Source organism: Corythoichthys intestinalis, chromosome 13 (assembly GCF_030265065.1).
Source record: "Corythoichthys intestinalis isolate RoL2023-P3 chromosome 13, ASM3026506v1, whole genome shotgun sequence".
NCBI classification, from domain to species: Eukaryota; Metazoa; Chordata; class Actinopteri; order Syngnathiformes; family Syngnathidae; genus Corythoichthys; species Corythoichthys intestinalis.
The window spans coordinates 40423127-40441598 of NC_080407.1; the positions used below are offsets into that span (position 1 = coordinate 40423127).

General features: G+C 39.4%; 1 protein-coding gene across 7 annotated transcripts in view; it reads left to right on the forward strand.

Moving 5' to 3' along the window:
- The window catches only part of LOC130928932 (uncharacterized), a 36432-nt gene that overhangs the window by 11985 nt on the left and 5975 nt on the right, over window positions 1-18472 (forward strand). Inside the window, exons 3-5 of one of the 7 annotated variants that reach the window (XR_009066757.1) lie at window positions 1135-7355; window positions 7452-7629; window positions 7693-11831. Coding sequence is in view for 3 of the 7 variants with exons in the window: in XM_057855757.1 (XP_057711740.1) it covers window positions 1135-1512; window positions 15041-15093 (431 nt within the window). In the remaining 4 variants the exon portion in view is untranslated. Of the gene's footprint in view, window positions 1-1134; window positions 7630-7692; window positions 11832-15040; window positions 17686-18472 lie in introns of those variants that run through there. The other 6 variants (XR_009066758.1, XR_009066759.1, XR_009066756.1 and 3 more) reach the window with 6 other exon arrangements.

The following is an 18472-nucleotide window of genomic DNA, read 5'->3' on the forward strand; positions in this document are numbered from 1 at the left end:
TTCGTCACGTTTTCCTCGTTCTGAATAATTCCCCCCAATGGGCTGAATAGTAAAACCGATTAGCCCAGTCTACCGCTGACGTCATCCACCTGTTGGGGACGCTAAAGCCCTATAATGGTAGGCGTGGCTAACCGGCAGATTAAAAAACTAATTTCTCGTCATCTGCGCTTTGCTAAATTGTTGTATATAGTCGAATCGTCTCAAAATATGATTCTAATTCACATAATAATGCCATTTAAGACTTTTTTTCTTGTGTCATATGCTCTTTAAGGTAGAGGATCCCTTTAAAGGTGGAGATGAGTTTCAACCCTTTTAGCTTGTCGTCGATCTCATTCCAAATTAGGGCCAAATAAAAGGAAAAAAAGGACTATGACATGTAAGTCGTACGTTTGCTACCCTATTACGAAGGGTAACGTAGCTGTAATTAGCTACGCATCTTACGTACAGTACATCTACTGTAGCTGAGAGCGACGAAATTAGCCTGGCTAATGAAATATTTCAAATAGATCTTTGTTATGGCTCTTCTTGGGAAAAAAAAAAGTCTAATTTGTCATGATATGAGGCAATTTTGCCATGGTTGACATGGTGAGGCTGTCCCACCACCACAGCTTCAAGAAATCCTAGGGGAAACCCTGGATTTATTTTATTTATAATTTATACTTAATTTAGGGACATTCTTGAATCACTTCCTTTTCAGCAGAGGAAAGTAGAGTACCCCAAATTTTGAATCAAGTAAAAGTAGCGTTCAAAATAATATGAATCAAGTCAAAGTAGTCGTCTAAAACAATGTACTCAAGTACAAATAAAAAAGTATTTGGTGAAAAGAATACTCAAGTCATGATTAAAATTGGGGAAAAAATTGCAGTCACAAACAATGAATAAAAAAATCAATATATAATAATAATAAAATAAATAAATAAAATTGCCACTGCTTGCGCCTGAAAGATGACGGCGCGTCTATGCACGATGACCAATAGCCAATCGGTTCATCACCGTCATGGGAAAGACAGCCCAGAATGCATCTGGTACGCGCGCATATGTAGACTCTGGCTCTCTCAGCCAGTCTACCTTCACGGCCTACCAGCTGCATAGAAGTTCTATAAGATATATCATTTATCTTCTTGTGTCTTGCAGGTTTCAGCAAATATCTTGGTCCTGAGTGGCAGGAGTCTGAGTCTCCTGGCGTTAAAGAGGAAGTGGAGCACCCACATATGAAACTGGAAGAGCCAGAGCACCCTCAACAGCAAAATAGAGAACTGCAACTTCCACTCAAAAAGGAGGAGGTAGAGCTGCCATACGTTAAAGAGGAGGACGATATCCCCATGTTGACTGGTGAGCCCTTGAAGAGTGAGGATGGTCTGAGTGAGGTCAACAGAGGGATAGAGCCTCCAAGTGGCAGCAGCAACTCAACAGGATTGCAAGCACACATTTTCATCGCACCATCAGATAGAAATGGCACCACGTCACACTCCCCTTTCAAAGATGGTGGTCAGAAGAAATCTCACTGTGACGGTAAACTCTGCAAATGCTCTCAGTGTGGGAAAACCTTTGCTAATAACTATACTTGTCGTATGCATATGAGGAGCCACACTGGTGAAAAGCCTTTTATCTGCTCAGTTTGTGGTCAGAAATTCACTCAGAAGAGCAACTTAAACGCACACACCAGAACCCACACTGGTGAAAAACCTTTTGTCTGCTCAGTTTGTGGTCAAAAATTCATTCAGAAGAGCAACTTAAATAGACACGTAACAACCCACACCGAAGAAAAAACGTTTTCCTGCTCAGTTTGTGGAAAACATTTTGCCAAGACACGAGACTTAACAAAACACACAAGAACCCACACTGATAAAAAACCTTTTGTCTGCACAGTTTGTGGTAAAAAATTCCCTTGGAGGAGCCACTTAAGCGCACACTCAAGAACACACACTGGCGAAAAACCTTTTTGCTGCTCAGTTTGTGGCCAAAGATTTAGTCAAAAGAGCACCTTCAACACACACTCGAGAACCCACACTGGTGAAAAACCTTTTTCCTGCTCAGTTTGTGGCCAAAGATTCAGTCGAAAGGGTGGCTTAAATGAACACACAAGAACCCACACTGGCGAAAAAGCTTTTTCCTGCTCTGTTTGTGGAAAACGTTTTGTTAAGACGCGAGACTTAACAAAACACACAAGAACCCACACTGGTGAAAAACCTTTTGTCTGCTCAGTTTGTGGTCAAAAATTCACATGGAAGAGCCACTTCAGCGCACACTCAAGGACACACACTGGCGAAAAACCTTTTTGCTGCTCAATTTGTGGCCAAAGATTCAGTCAAAAGGGTGGCTTAAACGAACACACAAGAACCCATACTGGCGAAAAACCTTTCGTCTGCTCATTTTGTGGTCAAAGATTCAGTCAAAAGAGCACCTTTAACAAACACTCGAGAGCACACTCCGGCGAAAAACCTTTTTGCTGTTCAGTGTGTGGCCAAAGATTCAGTCGAAAGGCTGGCTTAAACGAACACACAAGAACCCACACTGGCGAAAAAGCTTTTTCCTGCTCAGTGTGTGGTAAAAAATTCAGTCACAAGAGCAACTTAAACACACACTCAAGAACCCACACTGGCGAAAAGCCTTTTTCCTGCTTAGTTTGTGGTCAAAGATTCAGTACAAAGAGCGCCTTAAGCACACACGCAAGAACCCACACTGGCGAAAAAGCTTTTTCCTGCTCAGTATGTGGTAAAAAATTCAGTCAAAAGAGCCACTTAAGTGCACACTCAAGAAACCACACTGGCGAAAAGCCTTTTTCCTGCTCAGTTTGTGGCCAAAGATTCAGTACAAATAGCGCCTTAAGCACACACAGAACAACTCACACTGGCGAAAAAGCTTTTGTCTGCTCAGTTTGTGGTAAAAAATTCACTTGGAAGAGCAACTTAAACAAACACTCAAGAACCCACACTGGCAAAAAACCATTTTCCTGCTCCGTTTGTGGTCAAGGTTTCACTGAAAAGCAACACTTAATAGTACACATAAGAAACCACACTGGTGAAAAACCTTTTTCCTGCTCAGTTTGTGGCCGAAGATTCAGTCGAAAGAGCAACTTAAACATGCACATAAGAACCCACACTGGCGAAAAAGCTTTTTCCTGCTCAGTTTGTGGTCAAAGATTCAGTCAAAAAAGCCACTTAAACACACACTCAAGAACCCACACTGGCAAAAAAACCTTTTCCTGCTCAGTTTGTGGTGAAGGATTCACTTGGAAGGATCAGATGAAGAGACACGTGTGTGGCTGTGTGAGAAGCAGTGGCCAATGACTGCTTTGTCTGTCATCAATAAGGGTGTAACGGTACATGTATTTGTATTGAACCGTTTCGGTACTTGGTCCTCGGTTCGGAACGGAGGCGTACCGAACGAGTTTCTAACGTAATGTAAAGTGCTGTTAAATTGAGCGCGTTAACGGGCGGTAATTATTTTTTGAATTAATCACGTTAAAATGTTTGACGCATTTAACGCAAGCGCGGAATGCCCACTCATGCATCCCATAATCCCACTGTTACGTCCCACAGGCGGCTCGCTAAGGGCGTAACATAAAACGAGCCACACACACAAGTTACAAATGGAGACAAATTTATTTACACAAGTCGAATTCGCAATGAACAAAATATACAAAATGTGGAAGAAGCTGGCTTCAGTGTAAGCCCAGGCCAAAACAACAAACAAAATGAAACTACACCAAAAACCCACCCGCTAAGTAAACCCTGATCGTAAAAAGGAAATAAGACAGCCACTACCCTGGCTTGTACACTAAACAAAATGGGTTGAACGAAAACGGCAGTTTACCTCTACTGCTGCGGTGCAATTATTTACAGTGGTGAACAAAAACGATGCAATAACGAATGAATACAAAATACCTCACCAAAAAAGCAAAAGCGTAACAAAATAGCGATCAAATGCACAGGTGAATGAATGGCGAGCAAACAGCTGGCGAGGAGGTACGCGGCACGTATGCTTTCAAATGCGAAGTTGCGAACTCTCAGAGTGTTGACTGCAAAAATGACGAGCGATCAGATGACTTTTGTTAACGCTGCCTTTATTTGGTTACCAAGACTCAGGCACAATACAACACATACGCGGGGATGCGAGCTCAAACTACCTTGTATCGGCTTAGCTGCCGTAAAGCAATTGCCGTTATTGCCACAAATGTAAACAAAGCGCTGCGCAATGGATACATGACGGACAGCGGCTAGTTTTTTAAGTCGGCACCCTTCCTCGGGTGGCCCATCAGCGGCGGCGACGTCGTCTGCCCGTCCGTCGTCAATCAGAGTAAGTCACGTTGGGAGGGGAGGCAGCAAGCTGGCGGACACGACGATCGGCTGACTGACAGTCAAGAAAGATAACAATTAAACGGCCAGGGCCGTCGTACCACTCAGAAGTGCAGTGAGCAGCGTGGGTAACGGTTAAATGCAAACGTGGAAGAAAATCAGGTTGGCCCTCTGGGTGGGGAATTCAAATTAAAAAAGAATATAGATGAAACAATTTTCAGAAAATGTAAGTTGGTTTGCCTCAGCGACTGGCTAGAGGATGAGTAGCGAAGAGGGCCACATTTATGTGAACACTACACACACTTTGCACACATTATAAATAATACTGTTTTTGTTACTGTTCTAAGGCTCTGTTGTGTGTTTGTTTTTGCAAAAAGAAAATGTCTTGAACAGAAAGAATGTTAATGTTAATGCCATCTTGTGGATTTAATGTTATAATCAGGGGTGCACATAAGTGGTCCGCATGCGCGCATGCGTTCCGGATGTAGACAAACGCGCTGGCCCTCAACGACTTCCCTACGCTTTTGCGTACCTATGGCTGACCACCGTATTTGCGGCGGACACGAGAAAATAACTTCTCAAAATGTCAAAGAGGCAGGCCACACTGAGTAATTACTTCCGTGTTCCCCCACCCCCGTCAAAAGACAGACAGACGACAGAGACGTCACCGGAGCTACCGAAAAAATTGACTTTTGCTGAAAAGTAGGAGGTACCATGGCTAGAAGCAAATGATGCTCGCATGGAAATGCGGTACAAAATGTGCTGTGAGAATCCCAATGTCGCCGATAAGAGCAGCGCATTTTATGTTGGGTCAAAGAATTTCAGCCGTCCAAACTTTGAAAAGCACAAAAAAAACAGAGCATGTGGCAATTAAGCAAACTATCGATGTCAAACAGGACCCCGCTCGCCCTATGGACAAGTGGCGGAATAAAGGTAATGAACAGCGACATGCACTGACAAACGTGTTTTTGCTCGCATTTTACGAAGCTAAACATGCACGTTCAATAAGGTCTTATGAGGAGGACATCCCACTTTTAACCCTCGTGGCATGCAGGTACATATTATGTACATTTTCATGTTTTTTGTATTTTCAATCAAAGAGAGAGCATTGAAAAGTAAACACTTGGGAGCTGAAATTTCCCCTGGGTTGTGAAAACAAGTTAAAGTTAAAAATGGCATTGTGCGGTGATTTATATGTTATTGCATTTGGGAGCCACCCACATACTTTATTCAAAACATGCTATGTACATTATTTGGACGTATAGACATCCATTATAATTCATAATCTTTGATATAATATAAATCTGTCGTATTTCAATGCATTTGCCGGGATTTTGGTATCTGTCTCTTCAGTGCCGTGGAGTCTATTGTATGTGAAGGAAAAAAATTTGTTGAGTGCTTACACCACTACACCAGCAGGTCGCACTAAAGCCCAAATAATAATTTTGCATGTAAACGTGCACCGCACCCTGGATACGCATGCACGCACGCGTAGACGCGCATGCACGCGCGCGACAATTGTTTTGCATTGCTTTGCAGAAACCTCTGCAAAGCAATGCAAAAGAATTGTCGCGCGCATACCTTGCTGTTGCAAAATCAAGTGTCGTGAACTTGCGTGTGTGCGCCTCTTCGTAGCGCGGCCAAAGCACTTGTGGGCGTGTTCACCCGGGCGCTGCTTCAAAGGTAAAGATCTGAATGACCGCCATGGGAAAAGTAGATGACTGACCACTGTCGGAAAGGCGGATAATTCAAATAAAAACCTGTTCGACTCTCAACTGTTATTGGTCGGCTGTTTGAATCTTGAAATCCGATTGGATCTGATCGTGACCTCTTCGGCCAAATGTATATAGAGGGCCAACTACCCAGCGACCATTACCTACCAACACTGACTTGTGCAGGATGGAAAGGAAATTCTCAGTCGACGAAGCACGGCGTTTGGTTATGGAGGGAATATCCGAACCGGAGGATTTTTTTTCCTCCGACACCTCGGACCATTCCGATGAGGATTTTGTTCCTGATTGCCCGGCAGAAGGGGGACAAACAGAAGAGGATTCTGATGACGATGTAGCGGGTGACGAATCTGACGATACGGAGGAAGAGGATATGGAGGAGGATATGGGTGAAAAGAAAGTGCAAGATGATTTGCAAGAAGACGTGAGTGGACAAAACATTTGGCGATCCAAAAATAAAAAAATCATGTGGTCTAGATCACACGAAGTGGCCGGTCACTTTGTACCTCCGGCACTATCCAACAGTGGGCCAACTTCTTACGCCATTGCCCGGATCAGTTGCCCCGTCGCCGCATTCGATTTATTTTTGACCGACGAAATTATTGACCACATAGTCGCAATGACTAATTTGCAAGGGCAGAGAACGATTATGCGCTGGACTACGATCACCGCACAGCAACTCCGTGCATACTTAGGGCTTCTAATTTTAGCTGGGATGTACAAATCTAAAGACGAGTCTACGAAGAGCCTGTGGGACAAGGAACTGGGTCGTCCGATGTTCGCTGCAACTATGTCCTCCTTCAAGTTTGGCCTGATCAACAGAGCCCTGCGATTTGACGACAAGTTGCACCGGCCACAACGTTATCATCGGAGCAAGCTAGCACCGATCCAAGACGTTTGGAGCAAGTGGAACAGCCGCCTGCAAATGATGTTTTACCCCGGCAGGGACATCTGCGTGGATGAGCAGCTGGTCTCGTTTCGGGGCCGCTGCTCGTTCAAACAATACCTACCGAGCAAGCCTGCCACGTACGGGCTGAAAGTGTGGGCAGCGTGTGATGTCGCCACCTCCTACGCGCTGAATTTGGAGGTTTACACAGGGAAAGCTCCAGGGGCCCGGCGCGAACCAAACGTTGGCATGGGAGTGGTGCTACGACTATGCAACAATCTAGACGGCCACACGGTGACGACGGATAATTTTTTCACATCGTTCCCCCTGGCTGCAGAGCTGAAAAAAAAAAAGGATCACGTTGGTGGGCACCCTTCGAAAAAATAAAAGCGAACTTCCACCAGTGCTCCTAAGGTCGTTCACCAGACAGCCACTTTCAAGGTGGGTTTTATGTTGTATTATCATCTCGACTTTGTGCTGCATTTTTATATATAAAAATTGCTATATGAATAAACTTGGATTTTATTTTTCATTCAGCCTATTTGCCTTCACAAAGGAGTGCACTTTAGTCTCTTACATCCCCAAGAAAGGCAAAATTGTGCTACTGATGAGCACAAAGCATCGTGATCCGGAGGTGGTGGAGGGATCGAAACCAAAACCAAGGATGATCCATGATTACAACAAATGCAAGGGAGCAGTGGATCACCTGGATCAGGTAAACATAAGTACTGACTTTTTCAAAGATTTATTTCAAGCTGATGTTTTTTGTTTTTTGCAGGCATGTGCCACTTATTCATGCCGGCGGCGGGCGCAACGATGGCCCGTGTGCCTTTTCCAGCACATGATAGACATATCAGCATTCAATGCTTTTGTGCTGTACACACAAATACAGCCAGACTGGAACCGCCAGAAATTGTATAGAAGACGACTTTTTTTGCTGGAAGTGGCAAAGGCCCTTGTTTCGCCCGAAATCTCCAGAAGAGAGCATCAGAGGCCGGAGAAAAGTGCACAGGTGGCTTCTGCAGGTGAGCTGCCAGTTGCAGTACAGCAGGATGACGCAAAGAGAAGGCGACAATGTAGGCTTTGCCCTGCACCACTCAGAGCATCAAACAAGTGTGCCACGTGTGGGATTCCCATATGCTACAAGCATATGAAAAAAACATGCCTTAACTGTTAAAAAGTTATTAGTTCTTGTTGCTGTTGTTGCTATTGTTGCTGTTTATTGCTGTTATTGCTGTTAGTTCATTGTTCTATTGCAGTTAATTGTTTTATTTGCATACATTCTGTCAATTGTTCATAGTTGTGAGTTTTGGGCCAAATATGTTTGTGTGTGTATATATAAAATACAGTTAGTTCTCTTCAAACAACCATTTTTTAATGACTATTTATTGTTCTAAGGCGGGGGTAAATAAATAACTTAAAATCTACGTATGGATGGATAGGCCTGTTGCCATTAGACATTTTGAAACACTGGAAGTAAAAAAATATTCATAAATGACTGAGTTATCACACATCAAGTTCTCGTCCAAATAATGTACACTTGACATGAATTGTGTGAGGTTTTTGGGGAAAATGCTACTGTCAAAAAAATTGACATGTATTGGAAAAAAATGTTGTTACCACTTTTTGACTAATTCAAAGCTCTAATTAGGCCATATGAAATATTCACCTAGAAATTTTATGTATATGTATACAGTTCAGTTAGTTGTCTTTATAGTCACTTTTAGGACTTGTACTGTCTTAAGGGGCGGGGTGAACAAATAAATAAATTAAAAACTACATATGTATGGATAGGTCTAATGGCATCGAACATTTTGAATAGTTGGAAGTCAAAAAATATTCATAAATGACTGAGTTATCACACTTCAAGTTCACATCCAAATAATGTACACTGACATGAATTGTGCGAGGTTTTTGGGGAAACTGCTATTGTCAAAAAAATGGGCATGTATGGAAAAAAAAATTGTCACCACTTGTTGACTAATTCAAAGCTCTAATTAGGCCATATGAAATATTCAGCTAGAAATCTTATGTATATGTATGTACAGTTCAGTTAGTTTTCTTTATAGTCACTTTTAGGACTTGTACTGTCCAAAGGGGTGGGGGGAATAAATAAATAAATTAAAAACTATATATGTATGGCTAGGTCTAATGGCATCGAACATTTTGAATAGTTGGAAGTCAAAAAATATTCATAAATGACTGAGTTATCACACTTCAAGTTCACATCCAAATAATGTACAATGACATGAATTGTGCGAGGTTTTTGGGGAAACTGCTATTGTCAAAAAAATGGGCAAGTATGGAAAAAAAAATTGTCACCACTTTTTGACTAATTCAAAGCTCTAATTAGGCCATAAGAAATATTCACCGAGAAATTTTATGTATATGTGCGTACAGTTCAGTTAGTTTTCTTTATAGTCACTTTTAGGACTTGTACTGTCCTAAGGGGCGGGGGGAATAAATAAATAAATAAAAACGATACATGTATGGATAGGTCTAATGCCAACGAACATTTTGAATGATTGGAAGTAAAAAAATATTCATAAATGGCTGAGTTATCACACTTCAAGTTCACGTCCAAATAATGCTCACTGACATGAATTGTGTGAGGTTTTTGGGGAAACTGCTATTGTCAAAAAAATTGGCATGTATTGAAAAAAAAAATTGTCACCACTTTTTGAATAATTCAAAGCCCTAATTAGGCCATATGAAATATTCACCTAGAAATTTTATGTATATGTATATACAGTTCAGTTAGTTTTCTTTATAGTCACGTTTAGGACTTGTACTGTCCTAAGGGAGGGGGGGGAATAAATAAATAAATTAAAAACTATATATGTATGGATCGGTCTAATGCCACCGAACATTTTGAATGATTGGAAGTCAAAAAATATTCATAAATGGCTGAGTTATCACACTTTAAGTTCACGTCCAAATAATGTACACTGACATGCGTTGTGTCGCCAAAAAAAATGCATGCCACGAGGGTTAAAAAGGGTTGGAGTTAATGTGGGAGCCGCATAATGCCCTTTATTTTGAATTGGTGCTTTTTATTTCTTTACATTTCAAAGTAATGGCAATTTTGTTGTGCCAGTTGATGTTAATCAAGCATTAATTGTTAATATAATTAATTAAAGTTAATTGGCTCTAAGTGAAGCTTGTCATAAATTTATCGCATCAGGCGGGTTGGCTCTCAAGCTCAATGAGGACCAAGTCACATCTCCAGGTCCTCCTCTGAGAACCTGGGCAAAAAAATTATGTGCACCCCTGGTTATAATCAACAAATACAGTACTTATGTACAGTATGTTGAATGTATATATCCGTCTTGTGTCTTATCTTTCCATTCCAAAAATAATTTACAGAAAAATATGGCATATTTTAGAGATGGTTTGAGTTGTGATTAATTCTGATGAATTAATTTTTAAGCTGTGATTAACTCAATTAAAAATTTTAATCGTTTGACAGCCCTAATAACCCTTACTTTTCGAGGCTATGGTCATAAAGTTAATATGAGAAACTTGAAACTGTTCAGTGTTGCAACTGTTCAATTTTGCCCATCAGATATTTTTTAAAATAAAGTCTTAGCCAAAGTTATTTATTTTTATTTTGTTTTTCAAAATATCTACATTTCAGAATATTGTATTTTCTATTTTTGAGCAGAATTCTAGCTTTGTATAGGCTAATGTTCCTATTGTTGAAAGCACAAAAGTGTGTAATAAAAAACTAGCACATTTATATTTTGTATTTTGTTTTCTTACTGTACCGAAAATGAACCGAACTGTGACCTCAAAACCGACGTACGTACCGAACCGAGATTTTTGTGTACCGTTACACCGCTAGTCATCAATGATTGCTACATCAGATTTTGCACGCAGGACGATTGTATTCTGTGAAGCTTCCTCAAATCCTTTTGAAAACTGCTACTTTTGGTGCCTCACGTGTGCTTTGTCCTATCCTTGTATGATATGCATCCACACTATTGCCAGAAGTATTGTCTCACCTGATTTAACTCTCGAGTGAAGCAATAGAGCAACAAGTTCTGTAATATTTGACAATAATCATACTAATAAATCCTGTCATACGTTGTTGCCAAAGAAGTCATCCTTCTGTCGTCTGAGTCTCTCCTTTGCTTTTTCCGGGCGAATCTAACATGTGATCTAATTGGAGGGCACACACCTGATCGGTGTACTTCCGCCAGCTTTCTGATTGGTTGGCTTTGTGGCACATTTGCAACTTGTGTGCCAAACTGATTGCGCAGAGAAAAAAAATCACCGATTGCAGGGGTCGACAGATTGAGCGGGAGGGTGGAATTGTGCGGGTAAAACTAACATGCAAACACAATTATGGAGCACAGAGTAGATTTTTTTTGCTCATATTGTTTCCTGTACTCCTATTATTGCTTGCTCAAAATCTTTAATTGCTGACTCAGAATAGTGGCACAAACATAACGCCACAAATGGCAAACTGCTACAGGAAGCATCAGGCTTGCCGTTTTTATAAATAATTTTTGTTTTTATCTTGCATAAGAGAATAAGCAAAATTGCTTTAGCCTTTTAAGGTGTTTACTGAGTATACTTACATTCTAAATATAACTCGTAGCATTAGCTTTACCATGGGGCGCATCCTCTTAAACTCTCCATTGTTAACATCTCGTGACATCACGGTGGGTTTAATTATTTGAAAATGATGTTCTGTTTTCGCTGAGCGTGTATACAGAAAAGGAAGTCCTGCGTTTGTTGGTTTTGTAGCACTAGACTGAATTAATCCTCTCAGGTCATCGTTGTAAATTTGAAGCTGTTGAAGTAATTCAAAAAGAAAAATGCCTTTCATGACCTACAGTGCATCGGGGTTCACTAAATCCGGACCTCAGTGCCACTTTTCCTGTCGTGTTTTCCACGTCTCCCCTAACACACCTGAATCAAATGATTATGTCATCAGCAACCTCTCCAGAAGCCTGATAATGATCCTGATTATTATGATTCAGGTGTGTTGGAGGATGGAGACATGGAAAACTCGACAGGAAAAGTGGCACCGAGGTCCGGATTTAGTGAACCCTGACCTACGTGCTTAAAAAAAAAAAAAAAAAAAGATATATATATATATATATATATATATATATATATATATATACTGTATATATACAGTGGGGAGAACAAGTATTTGATACACTGCCATTGGGTTTTCCCATTGGCATTGTATCAAATATTTGTTCTCCCCACTGTATATATATATATATATATATACATATATACACATTGTCAAATATCGGCTTACAAAATCGGCTTAGGATATGATATGTGATATACCATCTTATCAGTTTTCACACTCTAATGTATACGTTTGTGTAGAAAACCCCCATGAATGACTTTGTTCTTAACTGTCCTACACCCTTTCAGTTGCAGCTCACATGGTACATTCCACTACTATTCATAGCACGTTTGCTCGTATAAAAATGCAAAGTTTGTTATTCATGCAGTTCGTGCAGCTAATAGGCAACCTAATGGCACGAGTTGAGTAAAGTCTTGTTTTCATATCCCCAAGTACCTTCATTTGGCCGAAAGGTCACAGCATTGTTTCATGTATAATTGCCAGACTGATGCTATGATTTTTGCTATGCTGACTTGAATAATTTTGTGTTGATAATTGTTTCTTCTGTTGTATTGACAGAAAACACACCCACACACACCCACACACAAAATATTCATCCACAACTAAAATTGGAATCCTCCTGTTCAAGAATAAAACTGGAAGGACAAAAGACTTCATTTATTCATTATATTAGTCGCTACCCTTTTAACCAGGGGAAAGGGAATACAGGTGTAACATACACTTACACATAATTCAATACGGTTTGTTTTTTCAAGCCCAGAATGATGATTTGTATGGAGTCACTGGAGTGCCAAAACAAAAAATAAATAAATGAATAAATAAATATAAAGAGCAATAAATATAAAAGGAATAGGTAAATAAATGAACAAATAAATAAATATAAAGAAAAATAATTATATAAATAAATAGAAATATAACGGTATACTTTGTCATTGAAATGTACTTTTGGTCATTAACAACCACAAACCGAAAAAACAATGAGAATATTTTTCATTGACTTTTACTTTCTGTCATTGAACACCACAAATGGAAAAAACAATGACAATTGTATTTTTTGCCTTTGCCTTTTCTGTTTGGCTTTTACATCGTCATTGTCATTTGTCGATCGCCTTTCCTCTTCAGGAATGTAAATGGCAAATGCGCAGAGAAACGGTCTGTCAATCAAATGACGTTGGGCGGGGCTCTCCAACCAGAAATAGTAGTCGATAACTGATTATTCCTAGTTTACCTGAAGGAAAGTGACGTCGGTTATCGAGTTCCTCGTGCAGTTTTTATGGATAGGATAGACTGGATAGATATGGATATGGATAGACTTTTTACGTGATAGATTCAATGATAGAAATCCATTTTTCTAGACCGGTAAAAAAATATAGAATATATTATTCGACACACATGCCAGACCATTCAAAGAATAATTATTTTCTATGTCCGAATCTTCGCGTTTATAATCATGACGACATTGGAGGAAGTGGCGTAGGTCAGTCACACAAAACAGCCGCGGTCGCGCTTGGGTAGCCGTACGGCGCATGTGCGGAAAGTTAAACCAGGAATAATCAGTTATCGACTACTATTCCTGGTTGGAAAGCCCCTCCCAACGTCATTTGATTGACAGACCGTTTCTCTGCGCATTTGCCATTTACATTCCCCAAAGAGGAAAGGCGATCGACAAATGACAATGACAATGTAAAAGCCAAGCAGAAAAGGCAAAGGCAAAAAATACAAATGTCATTGTTTTTTCCATTTGTGGTTGTTAATGACCAAAAGTAAATGTCAATCACAAAGTATACCGTTATATTTTTTATTTATTTCTCTTTATATTTATTCATTTATTTACCTATTCATTTATTTATTTATTCATTTATTTATTTATTTTTAATTTTGGCACTCCTGTGACTCCATAGATTTGAAGGGTTAAAATATTTAGGGTGTATATTTGCACACATTTCGGTGGATTTAGGTAACTTTTAGGAAGTATTTGAGTACATTTAGATCATTTTTAGAGAGTATTTAAGTACATTTAGTTATATTTATAAAGTAGGTAACTCATTTTTAATTTTATTAGTCATCTGGATGGTTCTAAAAATGTGAAAATGTAAATTTAGGTGTATTTAGGTGACGTTTAGGGAGTATTTGCCTACATTTAGCTGTATTTAGGAAACTTGGGGAGTATTTGAGTCCATCGAAAAGGGTATTTTTAAGGAGCATTGTCGTACATTTAGGTGTATTTGTCACGGAGTAAAAAGGAGTGAACCCGGGTGGAGAGAGACACTGTGCGACCAAGGAGATACGAGACAGGTCACAATGATTATTGCACTTATAAGGGCTAAAACCATAAAAGTCCCAGGCCAACGATTAGAAGAGGGCACTGAATGTGTGCGCATCGGGTGGAGTCCAAGGTCCTTCGTGACTGCCACTGCTGAGGGCTCTCTCCATAGGCAGGCCTGTGACGATAAAAACAACAACCACCAGTGCGGTTCCCGGATCTCCAATGCCCCTGACAATCAAAACTTCAATGCGTGCCAAGTTTTACTTAACACTACAAACAATGAATATAAAAGCAAACCATACTACACAAAACTAAAAACAAATCAAAATATCACACTTCCACCCTGTGTCATATTTAAGTAACTTTTTAGGAGTATTGGAGTACATTTAGGTCATTTTTAGGGATTATTGAAGTACATTTAGGTGTATTTTAGTATATTTAGCTGTACTTAAAGTGGGGAGAACAAGTATTTGATACACAGTCAATGGGAAAACCCATTGGCAGTGTATCAAATACTTGTTCTCCCCACTGTAAGTAGGTTTTGGTGAGTATTTGAGTACATTTAGGTAACTTTGTATTTAAGTAACTTTTAGGGAAATTTTGAGTACATTTCGTTGTACTTGAGTAACTTTTAGGGAGTATTTGAGTACATTTAGCTGTATTTAGGCAGTATTTGAGGGCATCTAAAAGGTTAGGTCTATTAGGTATTTTCCAGTTTTTCATAATTTCTCATCTGTGTCTTCAAAGCTACCGATGGATACGTTTTAAAGTATGTCGCCCAGGCAAAGGCCAGAATTTGAATTCTGACGACGACCCCTCCATCAACTTCGAAGCCTATCGACAACACCGGCGCCTAAGCAACAAGACAGAGGCAATCGCAGGTTTGACTGCCAAATGTTGCCATTTTACTGGAAAGTTGTGTATGGTTTTGATCCAAACACCCCATTTGGCTGATCCCGGAAGCTCAGAAAGGATGCCACTTCAAGTCATTTAGGGACATTTATCAAAGTAGCATTCCAGGATAGATAGTTGTTGACATTAACCTGCTAAAAAAAGGGGGCGCAGCCAAAGTTGTGTTTATTGCTGTAGACAGGGCATGCCTTGAAATCACAAGGCCAGCCTTTCCACGCCTATGGTAGAGTTGCTACCTCAGCAGTGGATTTGCATACATTGGCTGATATCAGAATAATGGTGGTAGTCCATTGAATGATGGGCAAAGGAATCCACAGGGATTGAAACCCAAATGGGGCATGTGACTGTGAACAGCAGATCTTAAACAACAAGATGATCGTGTTTTACTAATACTACGCACGTTTGAACATGATCAATTCATGCATTGCTTAGACAACTGTTTCCAAAACTTTTTATTTAAAAAGGTACGGGCGTTCCAAAATTGGATGGAACTTTGGGCTTAAAAATTCTTGAAAAATAAAATGTTACATTTTTTGACTTTCTGCTACATATTGATCATCAGTAGGTAATACACTATCAAAAGTTTGATTAGCTCTGGCTTCTGACTCAACAAGACATGGAAAAACTTATGCATGCATTCATTTTCAGCAGATTGGACTATTGCAACGGTATATTTACAGGTCGTGATAAAAAATCAGTCAGGAAGCTGCAGCTAGTACAGAATGCTGCAGCCAGAGTCCTCACAAATACAAGGAAGCTGGACCACATTACACTGGTTTTGAAATCGCTACACTGGCTTCCAGTGAGTCAAAGGACAGACTATAAAATACTACTGCTCGTCTACAAAACACTTAATGGCCTTGACTTGCTTGACTTGGTAGATTCCTATGAGACATCTAGACCCCTAAGGTCGTCTGGAACCGGTCTTCTGCATGTTCCAAGAACAAAGCAGGGTGAGGTAGCATTTAGTTATTATGCTCCTCACCTCTGGAACAAGTTACCTGAATGTCTGAAGTATGCTCAAACTGTTAGCTCTTTTAAATCAGGGCTAAAGACGCTTTTGTTTAGAACTGCATATCCATAACTGGCTATATATTTCAATCTACCTGCTTTCTATTCCTCTTGTGCTCATCTCCATTGCTGATTTCAATTATTATTAGTAGTCGTAGTTTTTATTTTATTTTTATTTCTGTTTTATTTTTATTTATTTATTTTTATTCTATTTGTGATTAAATGTGATCTTTTGTCTGGGTTTTTACATTGTATTGATTTAAATGGGATTTTTATGATCTTAATGTGATGTAAAGCACTTTGAATTGCCTTGTGTTGAATTGTGCTATATAAATAAATTTGCCTTGCCTTGCCTGAAAGATCAATGGGAATTTTTTGATGAAATTATTTGGTGTTAACACAAAAACATTTTACGTAGTTAATAAGTTAATAGTTAATAAGTATTGTATGTAGTTAAAGAGGAAATGAAGGTCGTTGGTGTGAGAGCAGAGAATGCAGAGGACCGGGTTAGATGGAGACAAGTGATTCACTGTGGCAACCTCTGAAGGGAAAAGCCAAAAGGAAAAGAAGAAGGCATATCATGATTGAGTCACTGCAAATCTCTAACATTGTAACAAGATACAATTGACAGTTACATGTTTCACAGAAAGTAGTCCTTTCAAATATTAAATTGGTTAATCCACGTCCCCACGGTTACAAGAAACAATGAAACAAATAATTCCCCCTCAAAAATTACATTTACATTTCATTTCAACATTTTCAAATCAGTTTGGTCATCATCAAGACAAATCTGGCATTGATATGGATTTTTTTAAAGCATTATCTTGAAAATATTTTCAATATCGGTATCTCGTGTGAATTTAGAATTTGAAAATGTCCTCCAATTCTGGAATGGCCCACATAGCATGCAAGATGTTCTCTCCAAAACACTTTTGACCACCAGAACACCAGGGCATGTGGCAATTACTCATAATATTATATGGCCAAGGCATAAAACGGCAGGGTTGTACAGTACTTATTTATATTGAATGCCCCTCCCATCTAGTGGAAAAGCCTTTAATTATTCTGTATGTCACTTCTACACTGGTATTTAGACAGAGGCAGTCAGAGTAGCAATCAATCTTTGCCATATTTGCATAGTAGCCAACCAAAAACTAACGCAAAGGTTTTTCCAACTATTGGAAACTACAGTATTACTATTAAAAGCACATCACCGGAACAATGATTTTCTATAGAAAATTCTCTATTGGAGGTCCTCTGTCCTAAGTGTGAAAAGACCTTTAGAATACCAATGTCAGTGTTCATTACCTGGAAGATGTTTTTAGTAGAGGATGACCAATATGGGATTTTCAAATGCCAATAGATATGTGTATATATATATATATATATATATATATATATATATATATATATAAAAAAAAGCCGATTGCCCATGTCCGAAGCCGATTTGAGGCCAATATACATTAAGCACGTACAGTGCTGGCCAAAAGTATTGGCACCCCTGCAATTCTGTCAGATAATGCTCAATTTCTCCCCAAAAATGATTGCAATGGCGTACCGCACGCATGCTATTTTTAGACCGTGACGTCGCATCATAAAGCGGAAAAGCCGTAGTGGGACATTATAGACCCCCCCTCGCATAAAAACAATGGAATTTATGCTACTTTTCTCCGGTAATCTTTCAAAAACAAACATGCCGATCACACATTGCTATTTTGGAACTTGTAGAAACGATTCTAGACATTACGACATATGAAGGATGTTTTCTTCATACGTTTCCGGAAACCAAAAACTCGGGAGGAAAAAATGTGAAGAACGAATCAACTTGTGCTGACTTTAACACCAGCTTGGTGAATCCATTCAGATTTTATATGCAGTAAACATTTTTGTTGGGTTGGCATGGTCTTTCAGAGGACAAAAAGGTAAGCCATTTTTATATTTTTAACTTATTTTTTAGCGTTGTGCCGTACTGCTTCTGTCTGACAATGAATGACCTGAAAAGAATTATAATGGTATCTGACTGCCACTGTTACTGTTTCTGTTATTAAAAAAAAAAAAAAAAAACTTTAGTAAGGGGGAAGTGTAAATAAATTATAGAGTTAAGACTTGTTATCAATGAAAAAATTAAAAGCGTTTGTTGGCTGTCACTGAGTAGCATTTGCGATCGCTACACAAAACTAACTACATTAACCCCAAGAATGGTCAGAGACGTAGGACAACCAGAGGATATAAAAGAAAGACAGGGCTGATGGTAAA